Source organism: Parasteatoda tepidariorum, chromosome X2 (genome assembly GCF_043381705.1).
Source record: "Parasteatoda tepidariorum isolate YZ-2023 chromosome X2, CAS_Ptep_4.0, whole genome shotgun sequence".
In the NCBI taxonomy this organism is placed as follows: Eukaryota; Metazoa; Arthropoda; class Arachnida; order Araneae; family Theridiidae; genus Parasteatoda; species Parasteatoda tepidariorum.
Window position 1 is genome coordinate 40,967,469 of NC_092215.1, and position 21,194 is coordinate 40,988,662.

General features: G+C 25.1%; 1 protein-coding gene across 1 annotated transcript in view; it reads left to right on the forward strand.

The window, feature by feature from the left end:
* The window catches only part of LOC107440704 (focal adhesion kinase 1), a 95,690-nt gene that overhangs the window by 72,674 nt on the left and 1,822 nt on the right, over positions 1–21,194 (forward strand). Inside the window, exons 11-28 of the mRNA XM_043047568.2 lie at positions 930–1,041; positions 1,330–1,351; positions 2,708–2,772; positions 5,146–5,196; positions 7,408–7,505; positions 8,681–8,765; positions 8,848–8,948; positions 9,478–9,593; positions 10,127–10,317; positions 10,485–10,689; positions 11,114–11,193; positions 11,764–11,795; positions 12,813–12,998; positions 14,269–14,403; positions 16,556–16,625; positions 17,487–17,548; positions 17,651–17,782; positions 18,763–18,843. Coding sequence (XP_042903502.1) covers positions 930–1,041; positions 1,330–1,351; positions 2,708–2,772; positions 5,146–5,196; positions 7,408–7,505; positions 8,681–8,765; positions 8,848–8,948; positions 9,478–9,593; positions 10,127–10,317; positions 10,485–10,689; positions 11,114–11,193; positions 11,764–11,795; positions 12,813–12,998; positions 14,269–14,403; positions 16,556–16,625; positions 17,487–17,548; positions 17,651–17,782; positions 18,763–18,843 — 1,824 coding nt within the window. The remainder of the gene's footprint in view (positions 1–929; positions 1,042–1,329; positions 1,352–2,707; positions 2,773–5,145; positions 5,197–7,407; positions 7,506–8,680; positions 8,766–8,847; positions 8,949–9,477; positions 9,594–10,126; positions 10,318–10,484; positions 10,690–11,113; positions 11,194–11,763; positions 11,796–12,812; positions 12,999–14,268; positions 14,404–16,555; positions 16,626–17,486; positions 17,549–17,650; positions 17,783–18,762; positions 18,844–21,194) is intronic.

Here is a 21,194-nt window from a genome sequence, read left to right on the forward strand (position 1 = left end):
GTATAAGTTCATTTGCAAAAATTAGTGATGATTTCTCAAAAAATGTTCATTATTAGGTTGCATGTAAAGATTTTTTTAGGCAATTCAGTTAATGCTTTAAATTTTTTATTACTTACTTTTGTTAACCATTTTTTAAAATTCCTTTTATGGAATTATATTGTGTTTATTTTTTTATTTTATTTTGTTAGAAATTAATAAGTGTTGATGAATATTTGTCAGTTCTCTTCTGACAAGTAAAGTACCAAAACCATCACTTCCTTCTGGAGCTGAAATTTTGTAGTGAAGTAATCTGTGAAACATTTTTGTTTATATCAAAGTAATTATAAAGCTATAGACTGTTATAAATTGCCTGCAAATTTCTATTTTTAAAATTAAATTACTACTAAATTTTAAAAATCTCTTAATGAGTAATATATAAAACAAANTATATAAAAAGAAAATATTAGAAATTTTTTTAAAAAATATTAAAAAAAAAACAAAAAAAAATCCAGAAAACAAAATATAGAAAAGATATAATCTTGTCATCAACTCACACAATTAAATAAAAGAAAGTGCTTTCTAATATTGTATTAATATAGCTAAGGAAAAGTATATCAATATAATAGTGTGAGGAGCACCAAAAATGTTTTTGCTACATTCTAATTTGTTGATACATTGTAATTTCTTTGTTTTTTTTATCTTAAAATAAACACTAATAGTGCATTTGTGTTTAAAACTCAATTTTACCTATTGCACCTTTAATTCTCATACAATTGTTGATTTATAACTTATCTTCAATGATATGATTTTTTTAAAAAATGGTTTTGCAATAATGCTTTTTTAATAATATAATATGACTGAAAGTGACATGATTTATAAAAAAAATATTGTTTTACTTTAACCATGTAAATTAAATATAGTTTTTTGAAAATTGACTTTTCTTTTCACAGATGCTAAGCATATCATGCTCATCTGCATCAGTTCTTGAAAATATTGCTAGTTTAATCGATGGCCATTGTCAACTAGTACATGGAACCAAAGTTTCATTTTGGAGTCATAGAGGTATATAATAGTTTTTTTAAGAGTAGCCTGTGTCTTTATTGCTAAACATGCACTGAATTACTTCAATATTCTTTATACGTTTTTAAGTATGTTGAATACTACTTTGAATAGTGTTTTAGAATTAATTTAAAATGTATATTATAGCTTGAAAATTGACTCATTCTTTTTTGTAAATAATTAATAAATACCTAAAAATTATGAGCATGTAGTGAAAATTTATATCTATACTATGATATTCTTCATATCTTTATTAATTTGTTTATTAATATGTTTTATTATTTCTTTCAGGTCACAAGATTTCAAAAATGAGGTATGTAAAAAAGGAGGTAATTTGTATAAGTAAAGGCTAAGCAAAACTTAAGTTATTCCATACAATCAAGTATATAAATGTTATTCTAGATTTTAAACCTATTTAATATCGTTTAAACACTAAACATTTGCCTAAGAGGCCATTACTCTGGGCAGTTTTGCTAAGTTAAGATATTGTAACATTTTATACTCCTGTGATTCCTAAACTTTGTACAATTTTTTTATCCCTTTTCTATATTTTAACAAAAATGAAATACTTATCTTAAACAACACTCTATTTATATGTATATATAGATTTTTTCTTCATTTGTTTGAAATAAATGAAGGGAATATAAAATATATGTTTTTAACTTATTTTTAGCTTGTCTCTTTTTTTTTAATTTTTTTTTTTTAATTTTTTACATTTAAAGCAGGTGATATTATCAAAATTTGTTTTTATAACGTTCTTTAAATAATGAATTCCCTGACCTTAAATATTAAAAATGTGGCAGTTATTAAACTATTTATTTGCATGAAGAAGTTTATATTTTTAATTTGATCATAAAAATCAGTTCTCTTTCTGGCAGAGCTTTCTTTTTATTATTGTTTAAAAAAAGATGTAGAAATAATATTTTAATGTTCCTATTTCATAATTTTACTTGAAGGACATTTTAGAAAGATTCCTTTATGATTTAGTGTATTACATATTACACACTCTACAGAATGGAATCAACCGTACATTGTACCAATCATTTGATGTAGAATATGCATAAGTGCTCATTGTTTATTTATATTCTATTTATATTTGCAGATAAAGTTATTCCTTAAAAATTATAATGCCAGCAAAATCTAATGCATTTTTTAGTTTTTTTATATACCTTTTTAAAGTTTAATGCTTTAAAATCTTTTTCACTTAGTTTTTAAATAAATAAAACTTTTTTTAAAAAAGTTTTTTTTATTGCAATATGCTATGTGCAGGTCATACTTTTTCATATTCTTAAATATTATACAGAGTATAACAAATGATATGTTGAAAATTAATATATACAGGAGTTGAATTTGTGTAAGTATTTTTGAAAAAGGTGGTGTAGTTCTACATAATTCCTTATTGTATTTTTTATAACTGTTTATTCATTCATTTCCTTTGAAAGATGGTGTAAAACATATATCTATTATTGAAATTCAACTGTGCTGCTCTCTAATCTCTTTGGGAGTAATAAAACAAAAATTATTTAAAGAGCATTATAAGTAATATGTACATATTTAAGTAAATAAGGGTTAAGAAACAAAACTTGCATATATTTCTATAAAAAAGGGTTTTAAGATAGCATAATCATGTATCTTATTTCTCGAACATAATCTTTATATTTTCTCTTAGAGGAAGTGCTAAAAGTAGTCCAACTCCTATTAGTCCTCGTAACAAAAAGTCCTTCAAGTTTGGAGGTAACTATATGTTTTCTAATTTTGAAATTAATACCATAATATTCGAATTATAAAATCCTCTTTTAACTGAACAATACTCATGAGGTATTTTAAAACAGTTTATGCTGTAGCTCTGAGTAATTTACTTTGTTTAAAATAGTTTTTTAAACCTTGCTAATTTTATTAGTCCTAGGGCAGTGGTGGCAAACCTATGGCACACAAGCTACTAGGTTGCATATGACTAATACTTTGGTTGTACCCAACACATATAAATGAAATTACTGCAAAAGCTGGTAGTAAATCATTATAAAATGTTTCATAGACATTACTAAAATTTTGAGTTTCATATAAGCATGAGCTATAAATAATCACTAGTTCTCTTTTTGTATAGAACCTCAGTGAAGCAAACTTCTAATGTGCAATAACATCCATAGAAAATTCATTGTGGACAGAGTCTTCACAGATGTGACGAATTTTTTAAGTGAAATTATACATTTATTGTAGAATAAGAAAAAGAAATTTCAGAACTTACAGATTTAAATTATTGATGCAATTTAATATTTTTAAGGACTTTACAGCTTTATAAAATAATAATTATTATAAGGAAATAATAATAAGGAATTGCTAAGTAAAGGGCAAATTAAAAATAGATTGTTTGAGATTTTAAAATCCTTAAAATGCAAGTTTCTTATAAGATATTGAAAAAAAAAGTGAAAATATTATTTTTTGTTTAAAAGGCATTTTGAATCGATAATACATTACCTTAAAAAACAGACAAAAAGTACTTGAAAGTTAGATATTAAAAAACTCAGATGAAATAGTACAAGCATGATTTTTCTCAATTTCAGAATTTGCACAAAACACTGCAGTTTGTTTTAAGACCTCAATTATGAAAAATTAATATTAGGTGATATTTTTTTAATTGTTGGCTATTGACATTTTGGAAATGGAATTAATAAAATTGTATAAAAATTCTATGCAGGTAATTAAATATGCTAACTTGGTGAAGCATTAGAAAAATTTGAGTGTGCATAATGCATGCATTTCTTTCAGAAACCAGGCACTTTAAACTTTCAAAGGAATGCTTGAGTAGTGAACATATGTCTTTTAATATGATATTGCATATTTCTTTAATATATTGAATGAACAAATTTTAGAATGGAAAAAGAACATTAAGAAATTCTTTTTGAAGAGGTAACCATTTTTTAAAAAGAGCATTAAGGATTATCTTTTAAAGAGAAAATCATTATTTAAGTGAACAAAAATAAAGGCAAATTATAATGATTTAAATTGTATTGATGCATCTAAGGTTTCATACTATAAAAAATTAACTTCTCACATACATTACTACAATCAAGGGCATTTGCTTTAAGACACTTAACATATCCTAATATTGAATTGAAATATTTTTGAAATACTGTTATTCAATTTACATATTACACAAATAAATAATTAATCAGGAAATATAATTACAAAATATAATTGAATAGCTGAAATCAAAGTATAGATTTATAGATGATTTTTAAAATGAAATGTAACAAGTGGCACATAGGACACCTAAATGAAGTGAACTGTATTTTAAAATTGCACATTGCTTATAATTGGTTTGAATCCCTGTCCTAGCGATAACGAAAGGTTTAAAAATATTTTGAATCTTTCATACAAAACAAGAATGCAATGTTAATATTTACTATTAAAACTTTAATGTTGTATTTAAATATTTTTTAAAGCTAAAATGATAAAGTGTGACTAAAATGAAAATCAAATCAATCATCAAATGTTCTCATTTGTTATGCATGATTTAAATTCAAATTAGTGTGTTACTTGAACAATTTTAAATGTTTCTTTGAAAATATTACTTTTTTAAGTTATTTATTTTTCAATCATTGTTCTTTAGATCCCTTGAGATCTGCATCAGCGTCTACTTACTTGCATTGTGAATGTTTTTCATTATTTTTTTTAAAATTTTGAAAATGAATATAGCTTATTTTAAGCTGAATTTTTCATTGCACATATTTTGTTGTGAAATAAATTGAAACTTAATTAAAATTTTTGATTTTTTTTTTTAATATTAAAAAATTTATTTTTTTGACCTACAAAAGTTTTTGAAACTAGTGCTGTAAAAGAAAATGTTTCTTTGATTAAGAAAATATTTATTTATAAATTATTGTGTTTAGAATGAAATTCTGTTGTTTCAGAATTTAAAAATATCTCTTTAGAGAATATATTTTTAAGTGCTGAATGTGTACAAAGTGATATAAAATGTTAATAACCCTTATATTTTCTGTTAATTTTTTTGGAAATCATTTATGTGAATTTTATACTATTTTATTTTATTGCACTGCTTATCTATGATTCTAATTTTTATTTTTTTTAAATGTTATATTTCATTAGATGATTATGCTGAAATAGTTGAAGAAGAAGGGGACTATTCAACACCAATAGGTTGGTGAATCTTAGAAATTGTTTGTATTTTTTGTTTGTAGTTTACATTTGCCCTTGTTTATTGTTTTTTTTTAAAAATTATTTTCAGTTGATTTTGTTTTGTAAGTTTTAGTTTAAGTTCAAATGAAATCCGAAGTTAATATTTGATTGCACTATGTGTCTGTGTAATACAGTAAATATTTTGTTTTACCCTTATTGAAAAGTTTTAATGCTTGACATCTAAAATTCATAAAGTCTATTTTTAATATTCCAGTTTTTATGTTTTTTTTTCTCAATTTTTCCATTCACTCTATATGATAAAAATAATGCTAGTAAGTAATTATACTAATGAAAAATATTATACTATTTATGGAAAAACAGGAAATGATAAATTTTCAATGAACTGTAGCAAAAATTAATCATTACTGATTCTTTGAAAACAATTTAAGTAATAAAAAGTTAATTATTATCATAGTTTAATAATTTTGTATTTTATAATTGTCCCTATATACCCGTAATTTATCTGTGATTCTGTTTATTTATAACACATCAACAAATGTCTTTTCCATAAAATAGCAATTATTGTCAAAGGGGCTGTTTTAAGTTTTCTTTGAAATCGCTATAGAGAGGGCTTTTTATGGTTTTTCTCTTTATTATCTAACTGTGTGCTTTTGAAAATATATATTAAATACATAAATATTTATTGCTGTACAACATTAGTTAATGATAAATCTAATATTTCTATGTGAGAATAATTAAGAAATAAGGTCTTTTAGTTAATTTATACATTTCACTTATTATTTAACTTAATTGAAAGAATATTTAAGTAGAGTGTATATTTATTATAGACTATTTCGGAGTATAGTATACTTATTATAAAATTTTCCTTTCATATGACAGGTATCACTTTCAACATATGCAAATTGAGCCTAATTCAGAATTTATCAAAGAATATTTCAAATTTAAAATAGTATGTAGTAAATGTTGAAAATTGTGATTCTTTTGTAGCTTTGAGAAATATTTGTCTCATCAAAGTTCATGCTTATCTCTTATGTTCTAAAGAATTTTCATTATTTGCTTTTTCTGTTATAAATAGTCCTCAGATGCATGTTATTTAGTTTGCAAGAAAAAAAGTTTTAAATTATTTTTATTCGTCTTGAAATCAAAAGATGTAATGAATTTCAATTGCATTGAACATTTTAATACTTTTGTTTCACTTAATTCTTTATAAGATGTGAGTCATTTAAACAACCTCTGTCTAACTGTTACAATGAGGGGATTCTTATAAAATTGTACTAAGTCCTAAGACAAGCACCGGAAATATTAAGCTTGCAGAAATATTATATAAGAAATCAAGCTAAAATTTTATTGATCTTAAATCTGTTATTGCAAGAAGATATTTTTTAAAAATAATTTAATTTGTTTTATGCAAATGGAAAGATATTATTTACAGTTTAACTGTAAAGATTTGACTGGATAAAAACTAATGAAAAATATTTGTATGTAATAAATACAGTATTAGTTTCTTTCCTATCACGCATGCCAGGAGAATGGCATTTTTTATTTGTTTGAAGTGGGAAACAATAGTATACTTATTTCATTTTTAAAATGTATATTATAATGAAAATAGTCAGGAGAAAATAAACACTAAACAGTTTCACTTACACTTCTGTTGTTTGAATTCAGAAATAGATTCATATATTATTTGCAAATTCTTCAAAGTATGGGGGTTGCAATGACTACTGATTAACACTCCTTTTCTTTTATGCATTTAATTCAGAAAAAAATCATTTAGGACTATTTATAATATCTAAATATCAACTAAAGCAGTTTTTGATTTTTACTGTAATTTAATTCTATGGAATATTGAAAATCATAATGAATACAAAATAAAAGATAATACTGATTATATAAATATGTGTCCCTAAAAATAAAAACTAAATGTATTTCTCAAAATCTAATTTATAATGAAATAGCTTCATTAAATTATTTGGTAGCATTGATAAACATATTGCTTTGAAAAGACCCTCAAATTAAAGATGATATATGCTGTAAGTATCAATAGAAATCTAAATAATACTAAGAATTTAAAAATTTTGATTGTAACTTGAAATAATTTAGTAAGGATGTACTATTTTGATCCCATTTTTGAGAAAGACTCTGGAATGTAGCAAACATTTCCTTTTGTTTTGATATCTTAATGAACATTTCTAATTATAATCCATATTGCAGTAAAAAACTATGAATTGCTAAGGACTGATGTATTACTTGGAGAAATAATTGGAGAAGGGCAGTTTGGTGATGTGCACAAAGGTACTTTTGTATCTAAAGTAAGTAATAGATTTATAATACTTAAGTTTATAAGTGAGGTTAATATTTTATAGTCTAATTAATAATTAGGTTACTTATTTTTACAAAGCCTCACCATCTCATTTTATTTAAAAGATCATCTACATTTAGTTTTATTTTTGAATTGAATTTAATATTTTAAATTTAATGAGAGATAACCTAAAATGTTTAATCACAATTAACTACATTATCATTATTTGTGCAAATTTGTAAAGTAACATTTGGCTGATTAGTCTTAAATTTTACCTATGTAAAATATTTCTTATAAAGCAAAATAAGGATTTTTTATTTAACCAATGAAAATTCTAGAAAAAGAATATTACTCAAATAGTATAGCAATTTTGTATTATATTTCTGCATTTAAGGAGATATGTAATAAAGAAAAGATTACATTTTCCTCAAAAGTTTTTTTTTGTTACTATTTATCATATATGTACTTATTATGTTTTTCTTACTAGATTAAAATTATCTTTGATTTTGTAACTAAATATTTACTCATAGCTTATGTATTTTACTTATTACCCCGTCTTTTCTGTAAACATGTTCCTTTTTATAAACTTATGTCCTTTCTCATTTCAATAACTAGCTTAGTTTATCACATATTTCCAATGAAATAAATTTAAACTGGGAAGTAATATATAGCTTATTGGGAATATAATTAAATTTATTTAGGAAGTCTATATTTATTTTTAATATTTCAAAATGATACATTTAATTTGGATTTGTACTTTATTATTCAATTCCCTTATTAAAAGTACCGTAATTGTTTTCAAATGAAACAATTTCGGTACTTTTAATAAGGGCAAAATACAGGAATCTAATCAATATTATTAGCTATCTGTATGCAATATTTTAATTTCTTTTTGTTAAATACATTAATTAAAGATGTAGTTGATTTCTCAACATTCACTTGTTGTTTTTAGATTTTTAAATATTCTATTAATTTAAATATATTGGTTTTAGCAAATTAGTAGATTTAAAGTTAATAGATTACCTTAAGTAACCTAGTCCATTAGCTTGTTTCTATTAAGAGCTAGATAGTAACAGTTTTGAAAGCAATTTTTGCATGCACATGTATATTTTCTATTACATGTTATAGAATTATGTTTTATTATTATATGTTTCTATTACATGTATATTTTCTATTGTTTTTAAGGATAGTCTAACCTTATTAGTGGCAGTGAAGACTTGTAAAATTGAAAGTGAGGAATCTATGGGAGAAAAGTTCTTAGAAGAAGCATGTATGATATGATTTCATTAGCTATTCTTGGAAATATTTAATGTTTTAGTCCTGTTAATTCACAATACACTCCAATATTTTAGATATAATGCAACAATTTGATCATCCGCATATTATTAAGCTTGTTGGGATTTGTTCTGATTCTCCTATTTGGATTGTCATGGAATTAGCTAAGCATGGGGAGGTAATTATTTAAATTTTATGTAATGTTTCATGAGCAAAATCACTCTATTTTTCTGTTATATATATATACATATATATATAATATATATTTAAATNTATATAAATTTGCAAACATATGAATATTAAACAATTTTAAATTATTGTATGAAATTAAGATTGTTGCTGTCGACAAAAATACCATTGTTGGGCAACTTCTAGCATATTGTATGTAAAAAATGAATTATATTTATTTACATTTTATAATTCATTTATAATGAGTCATATACATATTATCTATATGACTCACGTATAAAACAATTTCTTGTTTGTATAAGTTGTGTGTCTGCTCTAATTTAAAAAAAAAAAAGGAAAGACATCCAGATCCAATAATTTGCTAATAAGTTTAAAGGCTGAGCTTTAAGCTCTGTTAGTTGTTAAGAATGTAATTTATTACTTATGATTGGCTCTTAAAAGTATATGATTTAGAATAAGTTTTATTTTTAATAATTACTACTTTAGGAGACTTATAATTCTATATGTTTTCATTGCAGATGCGAGCTTACCTACAGAACAGCAAAAATCAACTCGATTTAGCTACTCTTATATTGTATGCTTTTCAACTGAGCACTGCTTTGTCATATCTGGAAAGTCGAAAATTTGTGCATAGGTAATGAATAATAGAAATAGCAAAGGAGAATATTACTAGCAATTTTATGATTGGAATCCAAAATAAATGATATTAAGTTCCTGTTTTAAAAGCATTTTCTAGTTTAAAGATAAAAATAAATGAATTAATATTTTTTGATCTGGTCGCAGTTTGACTTATACTTTTTTTATTTGCAGACAGAGTACAACTTTAGTCTAAACTTATTTTTGTTTGTCTAGGATATACCTTAAAATATCTTAAAGTATCAAAATAAGCTAAAATTGAATTTCAGCAGTATTTAACCTGAGCATAAATGAGTAAGAATTTCTTATGTCTTATAGCTTGTAACATGAAAGCATATTCATAAAAGAGATTTTGTTATACTTTTAAATTAGTCCAATACAAGAATGATAGAGTACACAAAATTTTTCATATATATAGAATTATTCGTATTTCACCTCTAAATACTGAGCACTATATTTTGGTTGTATTTGTTTTTTTCATGATTCATTAACATTATGAATATAATTGAAGTAATTTATATATTTTTTTAGGGACATTGCTGCTAGAAATGTTTTAGTTTCTTCACATGATTGTGTTAAGCTAGGAGATTTTGGCTTGTCTCGTTGGGTTGAAGAACAGCACTATTATAAAGCATCTAAGGGAAAATTACCTATAAAGTGGATGGCTCCTGAATCTATAAATTTTCGCCGTTTTACCACTGCAAGTGATGTATGGATGTTTGGTAAGCTAACTGAAAATAATTGGCTCTTTATTGGTCTTTGTTTCTCAATGTATTTTTCTATTTAATGTAAATTATTTATAAACTTATTTAAGTATAACCTTTTCTATGTGTGATTCATTTTTATTTCACATATTTTTAAATAATAAATAATTTCAATTTTTGTTCAGGTGTTTGCATCTGGGAGATTCTTATGTATGGTATAAAACCATTTCAAGGTGTCAAAAATAATGACGTCATTGGAAAAATTGAAAATGGTGAACGATTACCATTGCCACCTAAATGCCCACCTCATTTATATAATCTGATGTCTCTTTGCTGGTCATATGAGCCATCTAAAAGACCTAGTTTTAAAGAAATAAAGCGAGTCTTAGGGTAAATATTTGTTCTTGGAATTTTGAAAATATTGATAGTTTTGTTTAGAACTCAGATCTATTTTATTATTTTAGGGACTTAATATTTCTCTTCCAGCATTAGGGACTTAATATTTCTCTTCTCAGCTCTTTTTATCCCAGAATTACTATTTCATCTTGCTGTAGAAATCTATTAAACTTTTGTCTTGTACCTGTACATTTTAAAATATGATCTAAGCTTTCAGAAATATGATTTTCAAAATTCTGTTATTAGGAACAATAGCAGAACGAAATATATAACATGAATCCCTTATGCATATATGACTGATTCAAAACTTTTTTCTTTTGTATAATTTTTTTTTCTTTAAGTTTGTAGAAAATTGAAATTTTATATTATGTATACAAGAGAGTATTTTGAGTTATTTAATTTTATAATTATGTTGCAGTGATATACTAGAAGAAGAAAGAACTCAACTGGAAGAAGTTATGCGGAGAGAAAACCGAAGAATTCAAGCCATGTCATGGGGTAAAATATTTCAACTTGAACATAGTTATTGTAGTTAAAAAGATAGCATGTCTTTCCAAATAAACTTAATAACTCGTTTTATAGACTTCAAATAGATGTTGAGGGAAATATGGCTAGAAATCTAACCAAGTTATTAAAATTTTTTTGTAGAATGAGGTGTTACTTACTCTTCCAACTTGAGATTGAGCAATAATTACTTATTGCAAAATACCTTTAAAAATTCTCTTAAATAGGCAAGTACTAAATTAAATTAATTTGAGAGGGAAAAATTACTTTGTAATCAACAGGCAGAATTCCTGTGTTTCAAATCGCCAACTTGCAACTGATTCAAATCAGGATTTGGATTAACTGCACTGGATTCCACACCTGTAATTGAAAGATTTAGGGTTTTACTAGCCACAAACTCTTAAATTTTTTCTTACTTGTTAAAATATTTAATACTTTTTGAAAATCATAGTTACATATTCAAACAAATAACTGCCAAAGTGTTAAAGAATTCACTATATGTTTTATATGAACAGAGTATTTATCAATTTATAATCAGTTCTATATTGTTTTTCTTTTATATAGGATCTTCTTGTTCAGACGAACCTCCTCCAAAGGTATTTATAATATTATGTTTTGTTTTCTCTAATTAAAACGGTTAACAATGTTCGAATGTATTATAGTACTTCTAAAAAAATAACTCTTTATGCAGACTTATTTTCTTTATATATATGCATGCTTTTTTTTTAATAATCCTTAATTAGTTTTTGATTTATAGTTTTGGAATAATAGAGCACTGATATAAAGTTTATTTTCATCATGTAAAAGTACAGTGAAGATGATTGTATTAATTTTGTCTTTCTCATATTTATTCATTGAATGTCGTACATTTTGTCCTACCAAAGTTACACGATAAAAATTGTGTACTTTTTTCAAATAGCAGTTTTTATTTCACCAACTTAGCTATATGTCAAATAACACTCAAATGATTGATAAAATTCTTTTATTATTTTATAAGAGTAATTTAGTAATCCATGTAGTAGTCAATGAGATGTTTGATAATGTTTGTTAGTCTATTTTAAAATTTCAAACGCAAAACCTTTTGTATTTCTACTGGGTAAATATATCTGATATTGGATACTATATTTATTTTGTAGAAGTGATTGCATTCAAATTACTTTTATTGAAGCATAATGTCAAAAGTATCTTTTATCTGGAAATTATTAGTTTATGAAAAGCCTTAAATCTTGAAAAAGGCATGCCAGTAAATAATGATAAGTTTTTATGTACTTCTTTTAATTATGTGGCTTGGTTTCTTGTTCCAACAATCATTTTACCAAACAATCATTCGTTAATTACTTATCTGAATATTGTATTAACCCTTTGACAATAATATTGCATGTTGACCTGCATTCATATCTGCTTGGTAAACCAGTTTTTTGTGGTTATTAGATAAGGAAACTGTATTGTAAAGTAACCTTAATTTTCACATTTTCTGAACTGACTGTGGGTTAATAAGAGTTCTTATTTTGTATTTATGCTCTTTTCTGTTTAAAAATTCAATCTATTCTTTCTTTTATATCTTGATTAGTAGTAACGTTTACTTTTTTTAATTTGCTATTGCCTCTTTCTAGCCAGCTCGGTTTCCTGTTGAGAGAATTAGTACTTCTAGTTCTCCACCTTTTATGGGAAGCCATTTAGGACATTTCTCGTTTTATATGCCTCAAGCTTCAGACACTCTGTACATGGAGTCCACTGAAACATTAAATCCAAATTATAAATCATGGAAGCCCGCAGCCCTTCCAGCTGGGCATAAACCAGTAAATAAATTTTATGAATTTCTATTTTAAAAATGCTATTTTTGGTAATCAAAGTTTAAGACAGACTTGCATTTTTAATTAATTAAATTACAAAGAAAGTTTATTTTAACAGTTTTCTTTTACCATGCTTATATATGCTACCGTAAAGATTTTTAAATATTTTTGTACAGATTGCATCTATTTAAATATCTATGTGAATTTAGCATTAAAATAAAACATGATTAATATTCTGTTTAAGGAAGAAAAAATGTATCATATGATAAGCCTAGTTCATTTTCTAAAGAATGTTGTCTGAATATAGCACTTTAGTTACTTAGCAATAGTTTTACAAGATAACATACTTATTTCGTAAGCATCTGCTTAATCAAAATTTTACTCTATGCAATATGTTTAGCAATAGTTTTACAAGATAACACACTTATTTCGTAAGCATCTGCTTAATCAAAATTTTACTCTATGCAATATGTTTTTATTTAGATTTTATATTCTTCAAACGCATTGTTTGTATAAAAGAATATCTAACAGAAGAAAAAAGATCAAAATTAAGTTAAAAATATTATCAATGTACATGTATGTGTACTATTTTATTCAAAGCTGCATTATTTATAAGCATATTATTGTACTTAAGCTTCACTGTGATAAAATAAATGGCAAAAAGTATTTTAATTGTTATTTATTATTAAATCATTACTATTGAGACATTCTTTTACTTCATTATTTTCTCCTATACGTTTGACATTCTTAGCCCTTTTTATCACTACATTATTTTTATTTTTTTTTAATTGAAACAAATTTATTTCGGTGAATATTTCTGCTCTTTTGCGTATAAATTTGTATTGATTCAACTGAAAGGAAGGGGAAAAAACAAACAAACAAGCAAAAGTTCAATCTATTAAGTAAATTGATACTAATGATATAAATTGTATACTGCTAAATAATATTAAATAGTGCTGTAGAATGATGTTTTATCTATACAGACAAGCGAAGGAACACTCATTCTTTTACATGTATGACTAATACAACATTAGGTATTATTTGCAAGTTATGAGGAGTTGTAAAGAAACACAAACACATGCAAATTCTTCAGCTATTCTTTTTTTTTTATCATGTTATTGTATTTATAGTATGGAAATGGATATTTTAATTGTTTATTGAAAATATTAATTTTTGAAAAAGTCTTAATGAATTACTTTTTAATGGTTTAATTAAATATACTTAATAACATTAAGTAAATTATATTTTATTCAAGTTTTTAGTAATGTATTGACAGGATCACCGTATAAATGAAACTGGTGAAAAATTAGAGAAAAAATTCATGGAAGTCAAACTTCAGGAACAGCAAAGAGAATCTGAAGAGGACTCCCGATGGCTTGCAGCTAATGAATCGCAATTCACTCCTTTACCTGTAAGTTATTTTTAAGGTCACACATTGTTTTGCAAATGAAAACTGTTTTGTCCTTATAAATGTGTCTGTATTTGAAATTGTTTTCATTAGGCTGCCTTCTTCAGCTTAATGAAAAAAACTAAAAGCCTTTAATGAAATGCAGGTTCCACAATCCTATTTCTAAATGAAAATTTGGTACTTGCAATTGTTGCTTTTTAAGAATAAATTTGCATTTAATCAATAAATGTTTCTGAGTTAAGTTTTTAAGTAATTGTGACTGAGGTAAATGTTCTAAAAAAGATTATGCATTTTAATACTATATATATAGATATTTCAAGCAAACATATATTTCCCTAGAAATGTTTACAGACTACATTGTTAAAATTTCATATTTAATTTATATTTTGCTATTTTAGTTAGTTCCAAATCCATTGTTTAAGAAATTTCCTTGTTTTATTTTGAAGTTTTTAGAACAAAACGATACAAAATAACTAAAAAGGTAGTTAAAGGATTTTAATTATTTTCACTCTTAATAGTACGAGATATTGAAGGTTTGACATATTAGCTTCCTTATGAAAAGATCTTTCCTTATGAGTCATTTCAAAGTGGATGAAATTTTTCTTTTTACCCACATTTTTATAATACAATACAGCTTATATTTATATTCAGAATAGTAATTAGTAAGTGCCTTTAAGGTAAATTATTTAATCCTAGGTAGTAATTCATAGTGTCAGAGGAAGAAAAAAAAACTGAAATATTTTCTAACGTATATTCTAAAAATTTGTAAGGAAACTATAAGTAATGTTTCAAGTTAATTTCCAAACACTGTCAATGACTGTTCTGACACATTAAGCATATTTAAATTACAAATTTATTTTTTTTAACAATGCCTACTTTTTTAAAAATAATTCTAATAGTTTTACATCCCACTTAGAGCATAAACCTTCAAATTGAGTGTAACTTTTTGTTACTTACCTTGTTTAACTATTGAAATTGCTCATAAACTTTATTTTACTTTAATCTTGAATACAAATCTTGATTAAGGAGAATAAAATTTGTTTTTTCATGTTTACTTGCATTTACAATTTTTCCTATAGAACTAAACCCTTTTAAAATTCACTAAATGTAAAATAAAATAAAGTGAAACAAATTTCTAGTTATAACTTGTTAATCAGCATTTGATAATCAGATGTTTTTCCTTCTGATTTTTTTTTATTTATTTAATATTTTATTTTTAAGCATTTTTACTGAATGTTTTCTGAACTGCCTAACTGTGTTATATGTTTTTGTTAATGTTTTATGTTATATGTTTTGTTATTTGTTTAACCATACGCTGTAAGCTTATTTTATTTCCAGTTGCTTTATTTCCACTTTTGAAGAAAATCTTGGAAAAACAGTAATATGTATTTCATACATATTCTTAAAAACATTTAATTAAAAAATTTTATTCAGGAGTAATTTATTGTAGTTTCTTTCCCCCTATCAATATCAATTTTTTATCAGTTAAAATATGTAAATAAAGTTACTATCAAATTTTACATTTATGAATTTAGAGTGTTATCTTGTCACTGGACTTTTTATTCTGGACACAGCTCAAAATGTGTGCTTAAGAAAATGGACACAGCCTTGCATATTTAAGAAAATAGATTCAATAGATGAGCCCTTTCAATGTTCCACTCAAATTTAACTCTTAACCAAAGAATTTAGTCCTTTCGTTTTAAATCATAATCATTACAAGGCAAATGGGGTAAGATTAGCAGCGTATTATATTACAGATGTGACTTTTCAAGTGATCTCTTTGTATTCTGATTACTAAATAATAGTGGTCTTTATAAATCAAAATTTAATACCACTATTATAAATTTTTAAGACTCAGGTCAACCTTATAAAACAGCAGTTTTCTTTTATAGTCTTTTTGAAAAAGATCACTTTAAAAAAATTTACTGATTAATTTAAGCAAATGGTAAGAATTAAACTGAATCTATTAGTACTCTTTAAAAAAAAAAATAAATGCCCTATCCATGTTTAAATAGCTATGCCAATTTTTTTAAATGCAGTTTTTAGCAGTGTCCATTTCCTTAAACACTCATTTTAACTATGTTCAGAACAAAAAGCTCACAGACAATAACTGATATGCAAGATTTCCTCGATATTCACTTTGATTTTGTTTTAGCAAACAAAAAGTCAACCTTCTTCTGGCCAGCATTGTAACTCCCAACAATTTGTGTTCCCAACTGAATTGGGTATTGTATAAATTCTTTATTGACATTATTAAATGATTTATTTACATTATATTATTTTGCAAATATACTAGGAGCTATTGTTAATTTAACTGGAATGTGAATAATTTGATGAAACAATGTATGAAAAAAATCAAATTTAAGTCATTTATAAATTGGATTGCATTTTTCATTTTTAGATTTTCATAGAAAAAAAATTTTTTTTTTCATAAAATATTTAAAATTTTATTATATTTTTATGCTCTATATTATAAATATGAAGCTTTTTAAAGTGTATTAATATGTGCAGCATTACACATATTAGTATTTTAATGTATCATTAAATTTATTTTAAAAACATAAGTCTTCTCTTTTAGCTTAATCATCTTGTTTATTTGTTTTAATTTTAACAAGTATAATCCTCCCTGAAGAACTAAATAATAAAATTTATGTAAGTAAGTATTGTAAAACTGTTAGCATACAAAGTTAGTTGTGCAAACCTTTCATTTGTTTAAGTTAAAATCATGTGTAATAGTATTTCATTGCATGCAAGTGAAAGCATGGAAATAATTTTCAATTCATCTCAGTCTTTTTGAATATCTATGATGCTAATTCAGTTAAGTTGAATGGATTCATAAAGGCTTCTATGGCTAAAAATTATCTGCCTCAATAGTTTTGATACATTTCTTTCTAGCATACTGCTTAAAAATATTAATGACAAAGTTTTTAGTCTGTGTAAATTTTTTTGTCTATTTAACCTCACTTTTTGGTTTTCTTATTACAAGAGGGATTTTAAAACAAGGAATATATTTATCTTTCTTTATTTCAATACCTATTTCTATCATATTAATATACTAAAAGTAGTTGATGGCGCTTATATTTCAGACTCAACTAGTCTTTCAAATGATCAAAATGGTTTTATGTCAGCAAGTAAAGCTTCTTCAAATGTAAGAAAATTATGTCACAATATATATATTTCATTATACATATGTTCCACTATTACGATTCTTCAATTTGAAAAGAGGTTCATTCCATTAAAACATTTTCAGGCTCCTACTGCTGAGTTAGATCGTACTAATGATTCTGTTTACGAGAATACAACCCATGTAGTTCGAGCTGTTATGGGATTATCACAAGGTGTACAGCAGGGAAGAATGGAAGAATATCTTAAATTAGTTAAAGTAAGAATTCAAGATTTTTTTAACAAACGTTTGACGTTTCAGGATGAAAAAAGCTTAACAATTTAGAAAGGAAATTGAATATGTTATAACCTGAATAGTTTATTTGTTATACAACTACATGATTTTTTTTCAGAATTAAGTTTTTGTCTTATAAAAAGAAGATATAGATTTCCATTTTTAGACTCTGAAAAAGTCAGTGTCATTGTTGATTACTATTGAAGGGCAAGATGCATACTGAGAGAGTGAACAGGAAGCAAAAAACTTATAGATAGTGAATTCCCATAAATTTACATTAAGGTGCACACATTACCTCTCTGCATCCTGAAGCAAATGTGTGGGAATTTGCCTCTATATGCCTCTCATTTCTTGTTAGCTCCCTCAGTGTGTGACTAGTTTAAAAATACTGTGTATGAAAACGTTGACCTTAATGCCAATCATTTGAAAATTTCTTTTTCCTTACATACATCCTTTATCTATTTTACCACTTCAGTTATTGGAAATGTTTTCCTCTTAGCTATAAATTACAATTTTTACTGAACCTTGTTGCTATATGATCATTCTTTAAAATTATTAAGAGGTTACAAATTTTGCTAAAAAGGTTTTGGAACCGATTTCAGTAGTGACAATTGTAGTCCTTAGTTGAAAAAGATGTTTTGTTATAATTTTCTTTATAACAGTCAGTGACAAAACAGTCAAAAGCCAAATTGCTACTAATTATGATACATAAATGATTCATATTTCGATGCCTTAAAAATACTCTTTATTCTAATTGGTCTCTTTCTTCTCATAGTTTTTAGCTATAAGACTATTGTTTTCTTTTTTCAAAATTCAGGCTGAATTTAATTTTTTAAAATTTTTTTTAATGATTTCCTTCAATTTACACTTTCCTTTTTGTATTTTAAGTTTACTAAAAAACTTTTTTTGTCTATTAAGTTTTTGTGGTTTGAATTTAAATATTAATGATTATTTTTACCTTTCAGCAAGTGGGAGTTCATTTACGTAGCTTGTTAGCCAGTGTCGATGACATAATTGCAAGCTTTCCTTCTTGGTCTCATAAAGAAGTAATTTGATAATTTTTAAAAATTCTTTTAAAAGCGAAGTGTAATTATTATACTACTTTGTTTGCTCAGACCAGTTATCTGATTTATTTAAATACTCATTATTTAATTCGACGCTTGAAGAAGGTTTAGCATTTAGCTATAAAGTTTTAAAGTGTGCCCTATGTCTCAAATTAAATATTTTCTCCTTCAAACTTTTCATATTACACCACCTCTTAAAATTCTATCAACAGCTAAAATCTATTTCTTATAGTAGGAATAGGAAACACAAGTGTTTCCCTTAACATAAATGGTTTATATCATTTGCATTTTCTGAAAGTTGGAGGTTTTTTAGTGACCTAATTTTTTGATTGGAAGTTTTAACTCTTTTAAGAAATTGTAACTGAATGTGTAGTTTCTAATACTAAACTTGTCAGAGCAGTTTTAAACAAAAAGTTAAATCTGCATAAAGACGCAAAATTTTAGAAATGTTTTAAATTATTATAAATTAAGCTACAATAATAAAAAATCAACAATTAAATAAACTATGAATTAAATAAAAAAAAATTTATGCATATCTTTACTAATTTTACTCTTAAGTTTTATAGTTCTTTGGTTCATTGTTGTTAGTATACCTTATTAAACACTTAACTGGGTTCCACACTTGCTAATAGTCATAGTAATAGCTAATAGTAATACTCTTGCTATTAGTATTAATCCATTCTTGCTGAAGTTTTAATATTCCGTAAAAAATTATAATTAGGTGTAGTACTTCTTAATCAGAATTTAATGCTTTTAATTTCAGGTGTGTTTTGCTAGTTTGAATTGCTGCTAAAACTATCTAAAAAACTAATTTGCGAATCACCTCAATTCCCCATTTTAAAATTCTGATTATTTACTTGTAAAATAAACTGTAAAAAGATAAGTGTACTTAAGAAATAAGATTTGATTACCACTTCTACAAATAGCAAGTAAGTGAGGGTGTGATAAATAGTGGTGTAACACAATAATTAATCAAGTTTTTTCAACCCAATAATAATAAAGAGTCCTAAAAATTTGTGATAGGAAATTAGAATAGATGAAACACCCTAATTACTTGTTTATAATTTTGGGATGGTCCTCCTGTGTGATTTATCATTTTAGAATTGAGTCTCCCCAATGCAACATATTTGTTAAATTGCAATTATATTTGTTCATTCAATCAACACTATGGCAACATAAACATAGGAGTTTTCGGCATTCAATCAACACTATGGCAACATAAACATAGGAGTTTTTGGGGGTTGTTAAAACCCTGGAATTGTCAGGGAATTTGATTTTGTAGATAAAAAAAGACAGGGAATAATGCAATATTTAGCCAAAACCTAAAAGCAACCTTTTTTTTAAAAAAAAAATTGATGGTTTCAATAAGTAGCCAATGAGGTTCAAAGTAAATAAATCTAACATCTATTTTAATTATTTTTTGTAAAAAATAATATGAATTCCTAATTTTTTTTTAAAATTTTCTGTGAAAAATTCTCTGCTTTACACTTGAATTAAAATCAGATATATTTTTAAAAAAATTATGCCTTCTGTTTAAGTTAATTTTCGTTCTTAATCAAAAGTAAGATATATGATGGCTGACTATGTGGCTGATGGGCCTGTTATAAACTATATTATTTTAAATTTTAGTGTAAAATATTGTTTTTATCAATACTTAGATTTTATTATGTCTATATGTTAAACCTTCATGTTGTGTTAATTATTTATTTTATTTTATTTTACAAAATTTAATATGTAGCAAATTTTTTATCAAAAGGTAAGATTCATTGCTTTTTGAATAAGAAAATGTTATATTTTTGATGAAATATTGCCATGTACAGGGGTCGCATTCCCCCTAAAATTCATAAAATTCCTAAAACTATGTGCAAACCCTAAAATTCCTAAAAATCTGATAAAATTTTGTTGGTGTTCCTAAAAAATTAGAGTTATAGGCTAAATATAAATAAAAAAGCAATAATCTAAAATATAAGAATTTAACTACATTAATTAAAACTGTTTTAATTTTGCCACATGGGAATTCTGATCCTGAGAGAGGTTTTTCGATAAATAAAGCAATGCTTAATGTGAGTCACCATGAGAATACTATTATGTCTCTTAGACTAATCAAAGATACCATTCGAAATTATGGAGGAGTGTTGAAGATCACCACAACACTATTGAGGGCAGTAAAAGAATCTCACAAATCATATCAAGAATATATTAGAAAAATGATCATGATTAATTTGTTTTTCTCTAACTTCTAATATAAATTGCTGATTTGAAATCTAATAATATCACACAATAGTTTTTCTTAATAAAGTAAGGTAAAGGGTAATAATAAAGTTTTGATTAAG